Source organism: Melopsittacus undulatus, chromosome 3 (genome assembly GCF_012275295.1).
Source record: "Melopsittacus undulatus isolate bMelUnd1 chromosome 3, bMelUnd1.mat.Z, whole genome shotgun sequence".
Lineage (NCBI taxonomy): Eukaryota > Metazoa > Chordata > Aves > Psittaciformes > Psittaculidae > Melopsittacus > Melopsittacus undulatus.
In genome coordinates, this window is record NC_047529.1 from 118,044,091 (window position 1) to 118,060,834 (window position 16,744).

At 42.2% G+C, this 16,744-nt stretch overlaps 1 protein-coding gene across 1 annotated transcript in view; it reads left to right on the forward strand.

The window, feature by feature from the left end:
• Positions 1-15,010, forward strand: part of MTA3 (metastasis associated 1 family member 3) — a 107,970-nt gene extending 92,960 nt beyond the window's left edge. Inside the window, exons 19-20 of the mRNA XM_005142813.3 lie at positions 3,971-3,998; positions 14,989-15,010. Of these exons, the coding sequence (XP_005142870.1) occupies positions 3,971-3,998; positions 14,989-15,000 (40 nt within the window). The 3' untranslated portion in view covers positions 15,001-15,010. The remainder of the gene's footprint in view (positions 1-3,970; positions 3,999-14,988) is intronic.
• Positions 15,011-16,744: the final 1,734 nt, after the last annotated feature.

Genomic DNA, 16,744 nt, shown 5'->3' on the forward strand with positions numbered 1-16,744 from the left:
TTTCAGTCTTTCATTTACCTAGATTAATTGCAGAATGAGTTTTTTCTTCCCTGATTAGAGCTTGATATCACAGAAGAGTCTCTAGTTTTCTGTAGGCTCCTCACTTCTGTTCTTCCCCTGCTAAGTTCTGGCCATTCCCCACTTCAATTCAGACTAAGACGAGAAGCTTTAATCTACTTTTGTAGGCTGTGGTTGCTGGTCCTGTTATTTAAAATGCTTAAAAAACCTGCTTAAGTAAGGGGTTGATTATGGCAAGTGACATCAGACTGCTCCTCACTTCTGTGATTTCAGAAGCCTGAAAAATCAGGTAGTTGAGCTGAAGGAAGAGAAAGAACGGGTGTAAATGTAGAGCTAACCAAGGAAAATGTGCTGCCTATTTAGTCCTGTTTGTGGTGGATGCAGCTAGATAAGTTACAATACTAGTAGGTGACAATTTGGTGGCTATTTCAAGGTCAGTTCAATACATCGCTTCATTTGTCTTTGGATGTGACAATTCAGAGAGCATTCGGGTAGGAGGATGGTGAGCTCTTAGGTTTCTGGTATCAAGCCCAGATTGACAGCATTCACTGTTTTCAGACTTGATGCTAAGTGCTTAGTAGTCTCAGACTAATCCCCAGTGATTGGACTCTCAAAGTGAGACTGGAAACCTTCTGAAGCTTTAGAATTTATGGTGTATTTCTTTCCCCAGTTATAATAGAGAAATGCCTGTCAAAGGATGAGATGAGCCCTACACTGACAGTGTTTGTCTCTCCCCACTGATCTCGGGGGTAGCCCAGACAACAAGCCTAGACCAGATGTTTAAGTTCTAGATGATGGAAGTAGGGTGGGATGTGCCCTGCCTTTGCAAACCACTCATCCATGATACCCCTGCCTGTTCCCACCCTTCAAAATTCTCCTTCCCACTCCGACGGCTGCAAACACCATACCCAGCAGCAAGGCAGAGCTTGCACTGGTTCCCCCTCCTCACCTGAGGGCTAAGTCCTCAGAGCTCCGTGGCTGCTGGTCTCCTCCAATTCATTAGAAGTTGATGTTAATGGTTTAAAATCACATGGGGAGCACTGGGCAGTCAGACTTCAGTGATACCTCCTCTAACAAGGAGGTGCCTGAAAACACTGTGCAGCATCACTGGATGCACAGCAGGGAATGCCCAGGGCTGATGTGGGTTGAGCCCTCACCAGTACAGCCATTTCCAGTCTGACAGGAGCTAACCAGTCCATGTGCATGCATCTTCCTTCTGTGACAGAAACACACAAGGAGTATTAGTGCCTCTCTCACATTAAATCTTCAAACCTGTACTAATGGGAGACAGCAACTTTTTATCCTTCGAAGCTCAGTTTTGCCTTAAATCTGTTCCTTCTCTCTCACAGTACTTTGCCTTTCATTTGTTTTCTTTTTGTTTCTTTTTTTCCCTCATCCCCATTGATTCCCCTTCCCTCATCTGTGCTTTCTCCTTGCTGACATTTCCTTTGATTCCTTAACTCCCTCCACTCTTACTCCAAGGTTAATTAGAAGAGATGGTGTAACACATTCTTGCAGCTCCCACTTGCCTGCAGCCTTCATAGCTCGAAGTGGAAAGCACTCCCTGGTTCTGCTGCCTAGAAGGCATTGATGCCCCTTCTTCTGGGAAAGAAGGAAGAAGAGGGAATAGGCCCTAGTCCCTGGCAGCCAGCCTGTCCTGTGAGAGGAGTTCATGTAGCTGAGCATGGCCATAACAGAGCTGAGTGCAGTATAATTGTGATGGGAAGAGATACTGAGGGAGGAGGTGTTTGTGAGAAGGCAGCACACAGTTTATCCAGTCCTGCCTCGAGATGAAAGAAAGGAAGAGGACTCAAAAGATCAATTGCCAGCTTGCAGTGTTGGGTGTTTAAATCTGTTCTGAACACTTGTCTCAGAAACAATCACCCCATTTGAGTCAAGGGAACAACTTGTACTTCAGGGCACTTGTTCCGTGCTGCATCAGAACCCAGTCTGTTTTATCATGTGTATTTGCTCACAGAAGATGCATGGAAGACAGACACATGCTAATTACAGCAAAAGGGGGAAGATTTGGGGGTATAATTACAGCCTGCTAGAGGGTAGCTGTTTTTCAGTGTAAGGTTTTGTTTCCAACAGTCCACAACGATTTTCCCTTCTCCAGCCTAAGACATTTTTGGCTTTGCAGTGAATTAATGTTTAAGATGCATATCTCTATAAAAACATCAAGCAGGGAGTGCAGAGCGCACATTTTCTCAGACATTTAGCTAAAAATTATACTGCAAAAATTGGTTCATATTATCTGAGGAAAAAAATGTAATATTCTTGCTGCTGAACTACATGAAGTGCCTAATTCAATGCTAACCAAGCCAAAGATGCGTATGAGCATTCCAAATGTTATTACCCGCCCCTAGATAAGGTGAATATATGTATTTATGTTTATAACTCTATTTTAGAAGATATTTTAACGAAATTAGCATTACCTTTCCCCATCCGAACTTAAGCAGCAGCCACGTTTCTGCAGTGTTGATTATGAACTATCTAATTGCTCACAGATTTGGGACCCTTGTAGCAATGGATGTGGAGGGAGCTGAATATTCAGAGCAGTGAAAATCACTGAGGAAAGTGTGTGTCATGTAAGCTTTCCAAGGTAACCCTTGGAGTTCCCATGGGATTTTTAGGGCAGTGTCCTTTACTCAGGCCATAGTTCAACAGTGCCTGCAGGTATCCTTATAATGTAGTGTGAGCATTTATGTATCATTGAAACAGAAAGACTGGCATTTACATCTAAGCTCAGCCTACCTTCAGAGTAGAACAGGACTGTGTTTTATCTCCATTGTAATGTGCATCCTCATACATTCCAGCTTGGTTTTGAAGTTGTATTTTTGGCAGTTGTGAATTTTGGCAGTAACTATAGGTGTCCTCAGTTCTGCTGTTTCACCTCTAGTGACAAGCTGCCCTCTCCCTTCAGACACCTTCCTGGTGCATGTGTGAGTCCAGCTCACTTGGGATTTGCACACATCTGCTCAGTCACAGGCTCACAGCAGGGACTATCCAGGCAGAAAGCCAGGCAACAGTTCAGGAACACCTCGACATCACATCATCATTTTATGTTGAGCTTCGATGGATTGAACATTCTTGTGTTTTCTTTATTCTTATCCTTTTCCAGAGAAAAAGGAATTGTCGTTCCCCACTGTGAAATAACTTGCTCATGGTTTTATTGTGCAGTGCAAATCTGTTTGCACAACTCATTGAAAAAGTCATTTATCACTGCTCATCAAGGAAGTCTCCTTATTTGTTTTTAATAAAGCTAGGTATTATTTCCTGGCATTAAGTGCATGCTTTGAGGATCAACCAGAAATCTCATAACTATACAATAATTTTACTCAGGAAACTGTGCTAAATCTAAAGAAGCTTTCTGGGTTTTATTCCCCTTCTGTTGACAAGCTGTGATGTGGATTCTGTTGTAGGCTCTGCTAGAAATTAATGTGGAAAATGGCTATATTGTGTAAAATTAAATTCTTAAGTTGAAGCACCATTCTGGGAGGTAGAGAATAATGGGAAAAAATGGACAGTTTATATTATGGTCTCCAGAAGCTTAATGAAAATGTAATTTATCAGCTTAATATCTGTTTTGTTATCTAAGACATAGTCTATGAATCAGATCAGTACTATGGCTGGTGGACGTCAAGGGAAATGTATCTGTTGATTAAAACCATTCTTACCAGTTCCCAGTATGCAGTGTGCATGCAGTTCCTTTCCACATTATCTGTCCATATCAGAGTGCATGTGCATGCTGATGATCTTACCTGTATAGGGACAGCCAAAACACTAGAAAATGAGAGTTTCTTTCATCATTTGCAATGTAAGAAATGTGTGGATGTGTTTGGCTGACCGGGTTATAGCAGCAGATTCCATATGCTTTCCCTTCATGGGCCAAAAAGCATATTTGTATGTAGAACTGCAGATGAATGACTCGATGCTTGTTTCCTTTCAGTGCTGAAGCAGTTAGAAACCTTCTCACGGTAAGTGCAACTCTATTGGGAATGAGTTAACTGCAACTGGTAAAACTGGAACGTGATCTGTAGCTGTTACCAGCAGACATTGCTTCCTTTTTGCTGATGAAATAGTTTGAGAGGCATCTCTGTGGCAGCATTATATAGGCAATTTTCATATTCTTCACTTCATGTTCTGTCTCCAAAAGGAAAATCTTCCCTTGCTTTGTTCAGGTGCTACATGAGGATATCAAAATTGCTGTGATGATTTTCATTTATGCATGTCTCATAGCACACAGAAAAAAGCTTGAAACCCAAAGCTGCATGTTGAGAAAGAAGGGAATGTGAAGCTGACACCCAGCTTCAGCAACATGCTGCATTTTGCCTTGCTGTCAGTGGTCTGGTTCTCTTGCAAGAGCTGGGGACAGTCATGCTAGTGCTGACAGCCCTTCATGCTGCTGCACACAGCACTGGCACTCTGCATTGGAGCCCTGTCAGGGTAAACCTTTAAAAGCAAATTGAAAGCTTGGGTGAACCACTTCTATGAGGAGTTGTGAACAACCAGCCCTTGACCCTTCTGCCTCCCACATGTGTTGTAATCAGCGCTTAGACAAGGTCAGGCACAGTGTTTGAGTTATCACTTGTAGCATGTTGCTGGGAGAAAAAGGAGTAAGTCTGCAGTGCTCAGGTGCAGGTCTGCATAAGAGTTCAGTGCTAATTTCTCTGCTTTTTTTCCTCTTCACATCTGCAGTTCATATCCCAGAGGTGTTCATAGTGATTTTTATTCTTTTTCAGCTTTCTTTTTCTTTGTGCAAAAAGAAAGTGCACCAAAAAAAGTATTTTTAATATATCTGTGCAGGGATGACCTCTGCTTTTCATAAAGATGAGGCAATTTTCTTTGGGATCCTGGTTTTGAACTTTACCATACTTGGATCCAGGGCACAGTGCATTTTCATGTCTTACCTGCATGGCTCTTAGACCCTGAGCCTGTAACCAGCTGCACAGAGATGCCCGGCTGCATCCCTGCAACATCAGCTGCAAGCCTGAGATACATTACATATGACCCTCTAACCCAAAACTATCAGTCTCAAAGAATCTCATTTTCTGGTTCCTTTCTGCTGTATTATATACTTGTCCTACATTTTGAAAGGCAGGGATTACAGAATGTATCCTTTAGAATTATGTCTAATCCTTGCTGATAGGGTTGCAAATATCTTACTGATCGGCTGCAGCTGAGTACAGGTGAGCTGATGACCATAACCAGTCACTGGGTCGGTGCTGCAGAGGGGGAATTTTGGGAGGAACTGTCCTTGCTATACTTTAGGAGCTGTCCTATTTAGCTTGCCACTGTTCACAGTGGTTATGTGTTCATGAGTTTCTGTGAGCTGTTATTTTGACCTTATTTATTGTGGACTCTACATGCCCTGTATGAATGCTGCATGCTGTTCACACCTTACAAATGATACTGCTCTGAGCAATAGCTGAGGTACTATGGTACAGAATTGCAACCAGCAGTGGAGAAACTAGATCATAATCTCTTGCCATTTGTTTCTCTTTGAGCACCTTTCATGGGCCTACTGGTATTTGCTTTCACTGTTTATCTACATGAGTTTTTCCTCTGACTTCTTTTACAGTACCCATTAAGTCCAAGTAACACTACTGTGATAATGCAATGGTTTGGTTTTTAAAGCAGGATCATTCCATGAAGCTAAAATCAACTCATTTGAGGAATGTGATTTTTTTTCTTTTTTAACTCATAGAAGGAATAGCAGATATATGCATGGAAAACATGTACACAAGGAAGCCCAAGGTTGTGCCATTCGTTAGAGCTGGTAGGTTTGAAGTGCATATGGTATTATCAGTTTTGCTTTCTCAATCTTCTCTCAGAGGAAATATTTTACCTTTACTGGTAATGACATCTGCCCCTCAGGAGTCCAGAGGCCGGTGACTGTTGTGAGTTCCAGGGGGTGTTCCCACTGACTAGCAGCTGAAAACTAATCAGTGCACAGCTTTGTGCTGGCCACAGGGAGACAGAGGCGAAGAGCAGATGGTTGCAAATGACCCAGTTACTGCTGCCTGAAAAGTCACACCATGGCACCTTGTGAAATTATCCTCTCTGAGCCTACCCTGTTGAGAGCAGAGAGTCAAATGTGCTGCCTCTTGATGGTGGCTTAGATACCAAAGTGCATTTTGCAGTTGCGGCTTAGGTGGGAGCATGGCTGTGGCTGATTCACGTGGTTCAGCTAAATAGCAGTGTCACATTTAGAGGGTGTTAGTCAAGCACTTGCAACCTCTGGTTCCTTTGGCCACAGTCATTCTGCACTCAGGCAGTAGCTGCAGAAGTAGCCAGAGCATTTAGATGTTTAGATAGATGTACTGTTTCTGGAATGAGACTTCTGCAAAATGTTACTGTCTTGGGAGACTTGGGTGGGGAAACAAAACCATCTTAAATGAAACTTGGGCATAATAAGAAGTGCATTAAGGATTGCCTTAAACACAGGTGTTAGTAGAGAAGCTCCTGTATAAGTACTTAATTTTTCCATAAGCCTCCTTCACTTTGTTAGAAATTCCAGACCCAATTCACAAAGCTCTTAGGTGCGTGCCTGACTCCCACTGAGTGCAGCCTGTCAGCCAGAGTACATCGCACAGGGATGCACCTTGCACATCAGATGTTAAATTGGGATGTCATGCAGCTCTTTTAACCTGTTCCCTCACAGTTGTTCACAGGTTTTTAATTTCCTGAAGTCTGATTGTCCATTTCAAAAGGTTTTCCATCAGAAACTCTCTTTTGTATTTGTGTAAAGGATTTGGTGTAGCTGAACCCAATCCTCTTTACAGGATGTTTTAACATAACTAAAGGTTTTAGGGCTTAGCTTTTTGTAAGCTTGCTGCTCAGCTTTTTCCTAAATCCACATCCCCAGTGGGAATGTATCATCTTGTAATAGTTGATCATCTTCTATTGTGGGAGTTAAAACCTGTGCCTAAACCATAGAGGTATATCACATTAAATCTTATCTGTTGATGACTGTAGTCCTCAAACACTGCACAGTCTCAGTCTTGAGAGATCTTTCCCCCTTTTTACAATTTCTGTGCCATGTGAGCAATAGTAACTGGTAGAAGCTGGGTTCAGGGTTAAGAATTACTTTGAAAGCAGGGAGATACACAGCAATAATGAACATGTAGGTAGAGACACTGGGTGAATCCTGTGGTGAGCAGCACACTGTTGCTGAAATTCAGTAGCAAAGATGGTAAAACTGTACTGCAGTGAATATGGTCAAAAATGTAATGTCAGTGATCCTCACAGCCTTAAAATTCACCCAGATCTGCCCACTGACTTTCATTTGTAAGTTGTCCTGTACTGGATTCTTCATTTTGAATTACAGAGAGAGGACTTAATTCCCAACTAGTCTGTATTTCAGTGAACTTACTTCATCATTTCTTTTAATTCTTTTCCTCTGATTGTTTGGTTTGGGGGGGTTATTTTGGGGTTGGGTTGGAGTTTGTTGGTTGGTTGGGGTATTTTAGCTCACTAAAATCTTTTAAAGATGACCCTCTGGCATCAATTTAAGTAACAAATGTTAGTTGGTTTCTGTTGTAAAGCCTGCAAAAGTAACTACATAGGCATTTCAAATGTAAAATATCACCGGGAGCTTAATGACTGACTGTGAAAGCCAGTCACAGAGATAACTATCTGTTCTTGTCAAACACCTAAAGAGTGGCTGGCTGCTTTCCTTACTTGCGCTATGCATACAGGCTAAAACATGTACCTGACAAAACACAGTACAAGTGTTGTTCTAGTGGGAAAAGCACAGATCCACGCTTTTAAATCCTCTGTTACTTGGTGTGAGACAGTAATTTAACCTCTGAGTAGCTCCACCTTTTTGTCTGTAAACTTGAAGAGTGTTGATGTACGCCTGCTCCTAGGGATTAAGCAAGCCTATGAGATACCGACATGGAAAGTGATGGCCATAAGAATGGAGAGTGCAGATTTCTGGTCCATAATCTGCATCAGAGCTTCTGTGTGTAGTGTAAGTGCTGATGATGCAAGAGATGATGGTGTGGAGCAGAGCCCAGGGGACAGTTCCATGAGGGCACTTTTGCTCTCCAACTCTTTCTGGTAAGACTGATTAATTCTGATCTTCAGCCCTTCCTTAACAGCAAGTAGCCAGAATGCCAAGAAGCTCCTCCAATGATGCGCTATTGGTGCATAGATTATTACAGGGAAAGTATATGCATAATTGATAAAGGGGAAAAATACTGCCTTTTTATGGTTTTGAGCCTCAGGTAACACTATAAACTGTAATAACTGTAGCACAATGTCCTGGCCAAAATCCTCAGATGAAATTCTATCCTGGAGTAATTCTGTTTGGGAAGTGGTTGAAAGCAGCACTGTGTTCTCCTCTTAGCCAGCTCTCCAGTTTCCTGCCTGTCTTGGGACAAAATACATGCTGCCATGTGGATGTCACCAAAATCTGGGAGATCATCTCTCCAACCAGAGTGACAGGTTAGATAGTGACAGGTTAGATAGCAACATGACTTGATTGCAGTCCTGGGTGCATGAGGGATCGCTTTGCCTGTCACACACACTGAGAAGAGACAGTTCACAGCTGGTATACCTTTATTATATACATACACCTCATAGTGCTGTGAAACGCCCACCCAATCCTCGTTACTGATGGCAATGTGGGTAGGGTAAGGCTTCAGTGCAGGTACTGTGAGTTGGAGGCATGGTTTCTGGGTTGTCCTGGTGGTCATTTGGGGAGAAATGGCCCCACTTATTTTATCCTTTTATGGCAATCCATTAGTTAAGGACATTGGAATGTGTTTAGTTTTTCCAATTAACTGCATGTTTTTGTTTGGGCTAATTTATGACCCTGGGAGGCTCCTTGAGCTGCTTTCTTTTGCAGCCATTTACCTATTTCTCAGGCCTTATCAACAGGAGAAAGGCCTGCATTGGTTTAAAAGAAGACATCTGGTCCTCTTGTTGCATGCCTTCCTTATCTTTAGAGTCCCTGTAGCCTTGTCCCTGACTTTGTCTCTATACACAGTGAAATGCTTGTTTAATTTATTATCATGGGCAGTATGTTCATCTAATAGTGAATGATGTTTAATCAGTATACAGAGTAGCCATCCTTCTGCAGAACTGGATGGTAATGAAAATCGCTGTGGGTTCAGCATAGTCTTGCAGTGCAGGAATTCACCCACAGTCTACTGATAGAGTTGGAAAGAATAAAGGGGTTGCTTTGATATCTTCAGGTGTCTGTGCCTGTGAGCTGTGGAAGCTCCTTGCTTTCCCAAGGTGCCTACATATAGACAGATTTGCAGTCACCCTGTGTGTGCCTTCATGGGGAGGAGAGGTGAAACAGCTCTTTAATAGAGCAGTCTTCATGCCTTGCAGCCTGTGAAGTGGCTGGTAGCTAAGGAGAGGCTAATGAATTTCAGATAAGGCGCAGAGCAGCTCTCCTGTAGCTCGGGTTACGAGCCTGGTGAAGCCTGAGCCATTGTTTTGTTTTAAGGAATGTTAATAATTTACTCCTTACCCATTCCAGTGAGCTATCTGTGTTAGGACTTACTGGGTCTAATTCCCGTTATGAAGCTGGATGCTGTGCTGAAACACCATAAATCCAAAGACAGGTTTTCCTCCCTTCTTCAAGGGGAAAACTGCCTAAGGAGCACTCCTCTGTGGTTGCCTCTGCCATAATCACTGCTGTGTGGGGTGTGAGGATGTCATCCGTGCCGAGTTAACACAGCTCCACTCAAGACATGGGGCAAGTCACAGAATCATAGAATATCTCAAGTTGGAAGGGATCCATAAGGATCACTGAGTCCAACTCCAAGCTCGTGTTGCACCAGAACTGACACATAATCATTTCTGTCCCTGCCATCTGCAGTATGTAACTTTTGTCTGTTGGTGGTAAATACCAAGCTCACAGAGGAACTAGAAGGATAATTTCACTGCTGATTGCTAAGATTTAGATTTAGCCATCATGTGATGACTGCTGTACGACAGCATCTATTTATAATGGCTCTTAGGGGTTAAAAGTTCTTCAGCATTCAACTGAAAGATGAATAGTGGTGCTGAGAGTGAGATTCTGTGCTGCTTTAATTCCTTCTCTCCTTGCATCCAAAACCACCTTAAAATATTAATGAAATGTGCCATTTGGGGGGAAATGAGAGCATGGAAAAACCTGTGGGACACGAGGATTTTTCCTAAAAGCCATGCCAGTTGTGGGTCAGGTTCCTGTTGTTCTGGGTTCCTAAAAATGCACACAAAGAGATTGTTTCTGCTCCGAGCAGATTTTAAGTCAGCCCTAGGCAGAAAGAGACAGAGAGGTGACCTCTTGCATGGCACAGGCATTGAAGTCTGTGCTTTAAACACTTGATGTGGGTTTGTCCTCTCAGGAAAGGAAACACTCAAAAGCCATAATTTATTGCTTTTTATATATATATGTAGTAGCTGTAACCTGTTGCTCTGGAACACAAAACATCAGAGATGCCCTCAAGGTGGTGCAATGCCTGAAAATGCTGTATTAAGCTGTTTAGGAAGATTGTTTGTAACCCGTGTGTGTGTAGATTGTTGTTCATAGAGAACAGCTTTGCTCCCTAAATATCAATACCAAATTGGAAGATAAACACCAGCAGAGGAAAACATTCACTTGCTAGGAGGAGGAAAATAAGAGTGGCTCTTAAAACAGTCAAAATCTGTTGGCATGTCTACAGCAGCACCTCTTTCAGCTTGCAAAGATTGTACTGCTCTGCCTGACATCTGTATGAGTTCTATAATACAGCTAGGTGGTCCACGGCAATGGACCAATAAATTGAGCTTTCTCATAGCCCAATGCTTATTAAACCACATCTGATTTGTATTAGAAGTGAGTATTTCACAAAGGTGCTTATTTTTAAATGGTGTATCACTGTCAACCCACTTCTGCCTTTCAGGTCTATTTCTCCCAGTTTCTGTCATTTTGAGGTTAGATGGAAACTTCAATGGGATGTGGATGTTCTTTAGCCTCAGAGTGCTGAGGGGGAGGAAAAAAAAGACAAACCAAGTAGTTAAATGAATACTTCTCTTTTCCATACAGGTAGAATTGTAGGAGGTGCTGCGAGTTAACCAGTCTGTCTGTAACCTGTCAGGTGCCTGCAGCTTCATCCCAATTCAGTTCTCTCTGAACAGGCAGCATTGCACATTTTGGCCTTTCACTTTGTTTAAAAGCCCACTGAAATGAATAGAACCCCATCAGCCTCCTAAGATAGTGCCCCTCCTGTCATTGAACTCACTGAATAGTTGCAGTGTGCCTCTGCATACAGGAATCCCACAGAGAAATGAGTGATCATTGGGTTCCAAACACCCTGGGAATGGTGGTTGCTTTCTAAATAAGTTGGTTTTTGTTGCCTGGCCTTGAGCTCACCCTGAGAATTGACATTGCACAGAACTTGCATTGCCCCAGAGCTGCAGAAACTTCATGAATCTTTGCCTAGAAGACTTTCTTCTTGTTGTAGATGTCTTGATGGTGAGGCTGATCGCAAGTTTCACATAAAACTGGTGCCAGAATACAAACTCCTGCCTGCTTTAGTGACTAAAACTGCACTTGGCACATTTCAGTGTTGTTTACAATAGGCAAGTTGTACCAGAATACTTCACCCCAAAAAGTGAGTGTGTGTTGGGGGTGATTCCCCTTCACAGGTTTGGTATCTGCTAAAATGTCAGTGGGCCTTTACATGCATTTAATTCTTCTCACAGTAAAACCTTCTGCCATTGCTTGAATGTATTTTGTATTACTTCTGAAGTACTGTTGGTGTAGCTGAATAGACCAAAGTCACTGTAGTCATCACAACTCTGAGTCTAATGCAGAGGAGGCAAGACTGATGCATAGCAGTTTATATATAGAAGCAGTAACAGACAGATATGCCTGATATCAGGAGAGCTAAAGCAAGTAATTCCTTTAACTCCTATTAGAAAGGGCTTGAAAAACACATTATTGACTAACATCAACTGAAGGTTGACCTTCTTTTATTCAAGCTTAAAAATCCCTGTTGTTTTAATGTTTGGCATGGGAACTCTGAGCCAGCTTTACAAATGAGGAACTGTTACCAGCTATCCTATTCCTGAGAAATCTGGACATAACTGGTTAGATAGGATTGTGCTTAACTTCACCTAGGAAAGGTGAAATGGTTTGCCTGATTAAATTTAAGCAAGGCATAAATGCCCTGTACAACCTAACTATTAGGTCTGCCCAGTAGGTTCCTGTCTGTGTAGGAAGCTTGCAAAGATAGGTCTTAATAGTGTGTAGCGCTTATGTACATTTCCATGTTTCCCTGAATAGGTGCCTGGGGCCCTGCATACCTATATCCACAGTTACTGTTTGAAGTATGATGCAGACAGAAAGAATTTGTCTTATTCCTACATAAGCAGCAGTGCATCACATTTGACATAAAAATGAGCACAGTGGGATTTATATACCAATCACCTCTTAGGAGTTTGATTCATTCTCATACCTTGGATGTCAGGAGAGCTAGAAATACAAGGAAAAGGCTTTAAAATACTTCTTAATTCACATTTCAAGTGAAGTCTGTAAGCGTCAGACTTCCAGCACTAGTACAAAAGTCAAAAAGCAGGGAGAAATGGCAATTACTCTTTCCTATTAACTGCAAAGGATGTTGCTAATGCGACAGATATTAAAGCCATTCACTTGGCACCAAATAAAGGCTTGCTGTAATTAAGATATATGGCTGGTATTAACCGAGAAAAGGACAGGAAATTTAACATTAAAGGTGACTGTGCCCTTAATTCACTGTGGCATGGGGGAGGGAGGAGAAACGCTATGAGTGAAAGGGCCACAACCTTATCTTTGCATTTCCTGCCTTTCCTCAGCTACTATTACAACCTGCATGTTTAAGTGTTAGAAAAACCCTCTCTGAAGCATTGTAAGTCCTGACCGGTGCCTCCCAGCTAAATACAGCTTGACTGTATTTAGTTGCTAAGTTCTTCAGTGTAAAGGAGCAGTTCCCTCCACCTTCTATATGGTTTTTGCAGTAAAAAGAACAGTTTTGGCTTTCAGTGAAATGGTTGTTTAAATATTGCATTTAATGAAGTCAGTGGAAATTTCCATTCTTCCAGTAGTTCTGAGAGGCTATATCCCAGAAAGTGAATTTCTGAGGCGTTTTCACAATCCTATTTAAATAGAAGTGCTGGATTGTCTTTTTAAAGTGCATAGCAGATTAGTTCTTCATACAGTCTATATAGAGCTACTTTCACTTATACTAAGTGAGGAGTTAACGTTTTGTGGTTTGCTTTATGGAATAATGTGATGATTCCCCCTTTTCTGCCTTTCTTCATGCTAGTTTTGAACCAGTATTTCTGGAGAATAACTGCATCTTTTGGCTTTACTGTCTGTACAAAATAAACACGGATTTGAATCCAAAGACTTTACTGTCCTTACACTTGGGGCAGCTGCAAACTGCTTTCATTAGCAGTAACCTCTCGGCAGTTTATGAAAGTGCTATAGTAAGGATTCAGAAGGGCAAACAGCTATGGGATAGTTCTGTAGACCCCAGTCTTCTCAAGTGAGCAATGACCATGTTTGTTCTGGAAATAAATACCAAGTGGGGTTGTATGGAAAGCTTGAACTTAACTTTCTGGTGATCCCTTTCATCTGTTCTTATTGTGAATGATGCTAAATCATGAGTTGGTATCCCAGGCCGTGAGATGCCAATGACATCCTTCTTTCCGCCAGCTGAAATTAGTATTTTTCTACATCTTTTAAATCTATTAACCAAAATACATGTATTTTTAGGCTCTTTTTTACCTCTAAGGCAGTTTATTCTCTTGGGTTTTGGACTTTTTGTTTTGTCTTTGCTTATGTTCTCTTCTGTGACCCTGTTGTTTAACCTGAAGCTTACATTCCTGGGGAATATTTAACCAGTAACAAAATAGGTGTTTGAAACTTAATATGCATGTTATTTTAATATTCAAGAGAATTGATTTTGAGCTCATCCTGTGTTTTCAATGCCATGTGCCACCATGTTCAGTTTCAGAGTTAACAGCCCATTAAGATGAGAGGGCGATGCAGGTAGGCATATCATCACCCTGTCGTTTGTAAGTCAGGTCATGTTTTCATCTTGGAAAGTTTGAATTAGAAAGCCTGGTCTCATTTAATGTTAGAGGTCCCAGTTCGCCTTAATTCACTTCCGATAAGCTCAAAATCTCTGTAATTTATAAACCTACCAAAATGAAAGCTGGGATTCGTGACTTGAGTGAATTCAGAAAGTAGGCCACTTTCCAGTGACATCTAGTGTTCAAGAGTCTGCCAGTGAGGGTGGTTCTTGACATAGTCTGTGTGTCATTTCAGTGTTCTCTGATACCCTATCCTGGATTGTGATTACTGATTTATAATGGAGAAACAGAGCAGCTAGAACATAACAAAGCTTTTAAATTCAGGGTTAACTATCCTTGGATGTATAAGATTACAATACAAACAGCATGGCTGCTTGTTGTTAATATTTCATTTATCATCTGAAAGTCTAAAATGGAAGTGAATTTACTGTGCCTGAAAGGCACTAGCACAAAAAGCCCAGAGATTCAAGCCATGCATAAACTGCAGAATTGATAGGGTGTGAATAACAATTGTTTCCAGTCCATCTCTTTCCAGAGGTGACAGCCGCTTGAGTGCTGATGGGGTTCTTTCTTCTGTGGTCCTTCATTCCTGTATTGATATTGCATGTGAAGATTGACTATTTGAGCATTCTGGCCCATGCTTTCATATCATTAAATGTTATTGTCTAAATATTGCCTAGCACCACCTCACCTTTCACTGATCAGTTATCAGTTACTAGTTGGAGACAACTGTGAGCCATCAGTTGATGGATGGGGCTCACTCTTGTTGACTGGGAGTCTCTTTTCCATGAACTAACCTTCCTGCTCTGGTAAGAGTATTGGTTTGTTATTGGGTCTTGAGCAGTCTTCTGTTAAAGGCTAAGATTTATCTCTTCTGTTGTTTCTCTCTTCTTTCCCTCCTTCCAGAAACATCCGTAAGAGGTTCACCAGGTCCCAGCTGAAAAGAGCTTCCAGAACACCTTGTTCTCCGATTATTGCAAAGACAAAGACCCTCATGAACAATAGGCAGGCACGAACAGAGCCAGGAACCATCATGCACTGAAGATACAACAGCATCAGCACCATAATCATGTCAGAATCGTGTTTAATTGTGAAGGCAGATACAACTGGACCTTCCACATCTTCAGGACCGTATGGACAGATTGTGGTGGGGTTCTGTGTTCTGGGCAGGATCCAACAGCAGCCCTTGTTTTCCCTTGTCTCTGCAAGGGCTACTCCTGGTTCACTGTGCAGGCGTATCCCGGATTGTCCTGCTCTTCCCTCTATTCCCAGTCATCAGCAGTGGCTGGTCACAGAGGGGCTGTTTGCACTGACCACACTGAAGGAGTATGGATGCAGAGTCCACCCACCGCATTTGTCTGTGTCTTCTAGTGGTTTGGTACAAAAATATGCAGCTTTTGAACCTATTGCAGTGTCTTTAGAGCAGCATTTAGCCTTGGGGGGTTTGTGTTTCAAAACCAGCTGCAAACTTTGGGTGTTCTTATGTTTCATTATCGGCTTGAGTCACTTTGGATTTGATTTTCTGAACTGCTGAGCATCCAGACCCTGAAACGAGGACAAGGAGTTGTTCAGCAGTTATGAAAGTTAGCTTGGATCAGGAAGTGCCCATAATTAGTGGCCAGATTTCAGAATGCTTTGGTTCAAATCCTGGAAAGTATTACAAGTGGCAGTGAACATCCAGCTGGACTAGTTGCATGTGTAGGAACTGGTCCTATTGTCTGTGTATTTGCAAGCATTCACCTAGTTCTTGCATCTTTTTGCCTGTTCTGAATAGTGAAAACCAGCAGAACGTAATTCCCAGGAAAACATGAAGAAATAGAGTGTTGCCTATTAGAAATGTCTCTCCACAATGTAATTTGTGCATTTCTGATATGCCTGCATAAAAGACGTCTTGCATAATGCTTTGAAATTCATCATTGTAAGGCTGCAGGTGGATACTTACCACGGAGAGATGATGTGCCTTTTGAAACTGCTTTGTAGGAAACTGTCAGTCCTCCTGAAAGTGGGAATGGCAACAGAGGCAGGTCTTTCTTCTACTCAGGTACTTACAGGTGAAGGATCTCTGCCCTACTTTGACATTCAGAGGCAGCCAGTGTGTAGCACTGCTGTGTAAGCCTAGTTGGGATATGTTGATGATCTGGGGCAAGTTGTGTTCTTCAATAGGCTTGGTTTTCATATGGCTTTTTAAGAGGTAGTCCAACACTGAACATGTCATAGTAAGCTGAGATGAGCTTCAAGACTTTTTTTCCCCTCTCTCTCTTTACTAGGTAGCCCTAACAGATAGAATGGATGCGAGGATTTCATCCAGTTGTGGATGTTTACTTGGCTCTGTGGTTAGAAAGACAAAGATGTTAGTGGTGTCTCAGACCTGGGGGTAATTCCCCCACCTCCCCCTTGCCATGTGATGCATGGTTTCCAGTTGGAAGAGCATCTGTGATCTCAGCCTAAAGCAAGCCGTACTCCCTGCAGGACTTTGAGCTTTTGAGACAGTAACCCAGATGCTTCTTCAAAAAAAGCACCGTGACCTCCTGAAGGGACTTGCTGATGCATTTCTGGAGTGATTGATCCAGATCTCATCCACTGTCTTTCAGCAGCAAGAAGAGGGTGAATATGGAGGAGTGATTATGACGTGGAGTGCTCCTACTACCATGAGCACCCTAGT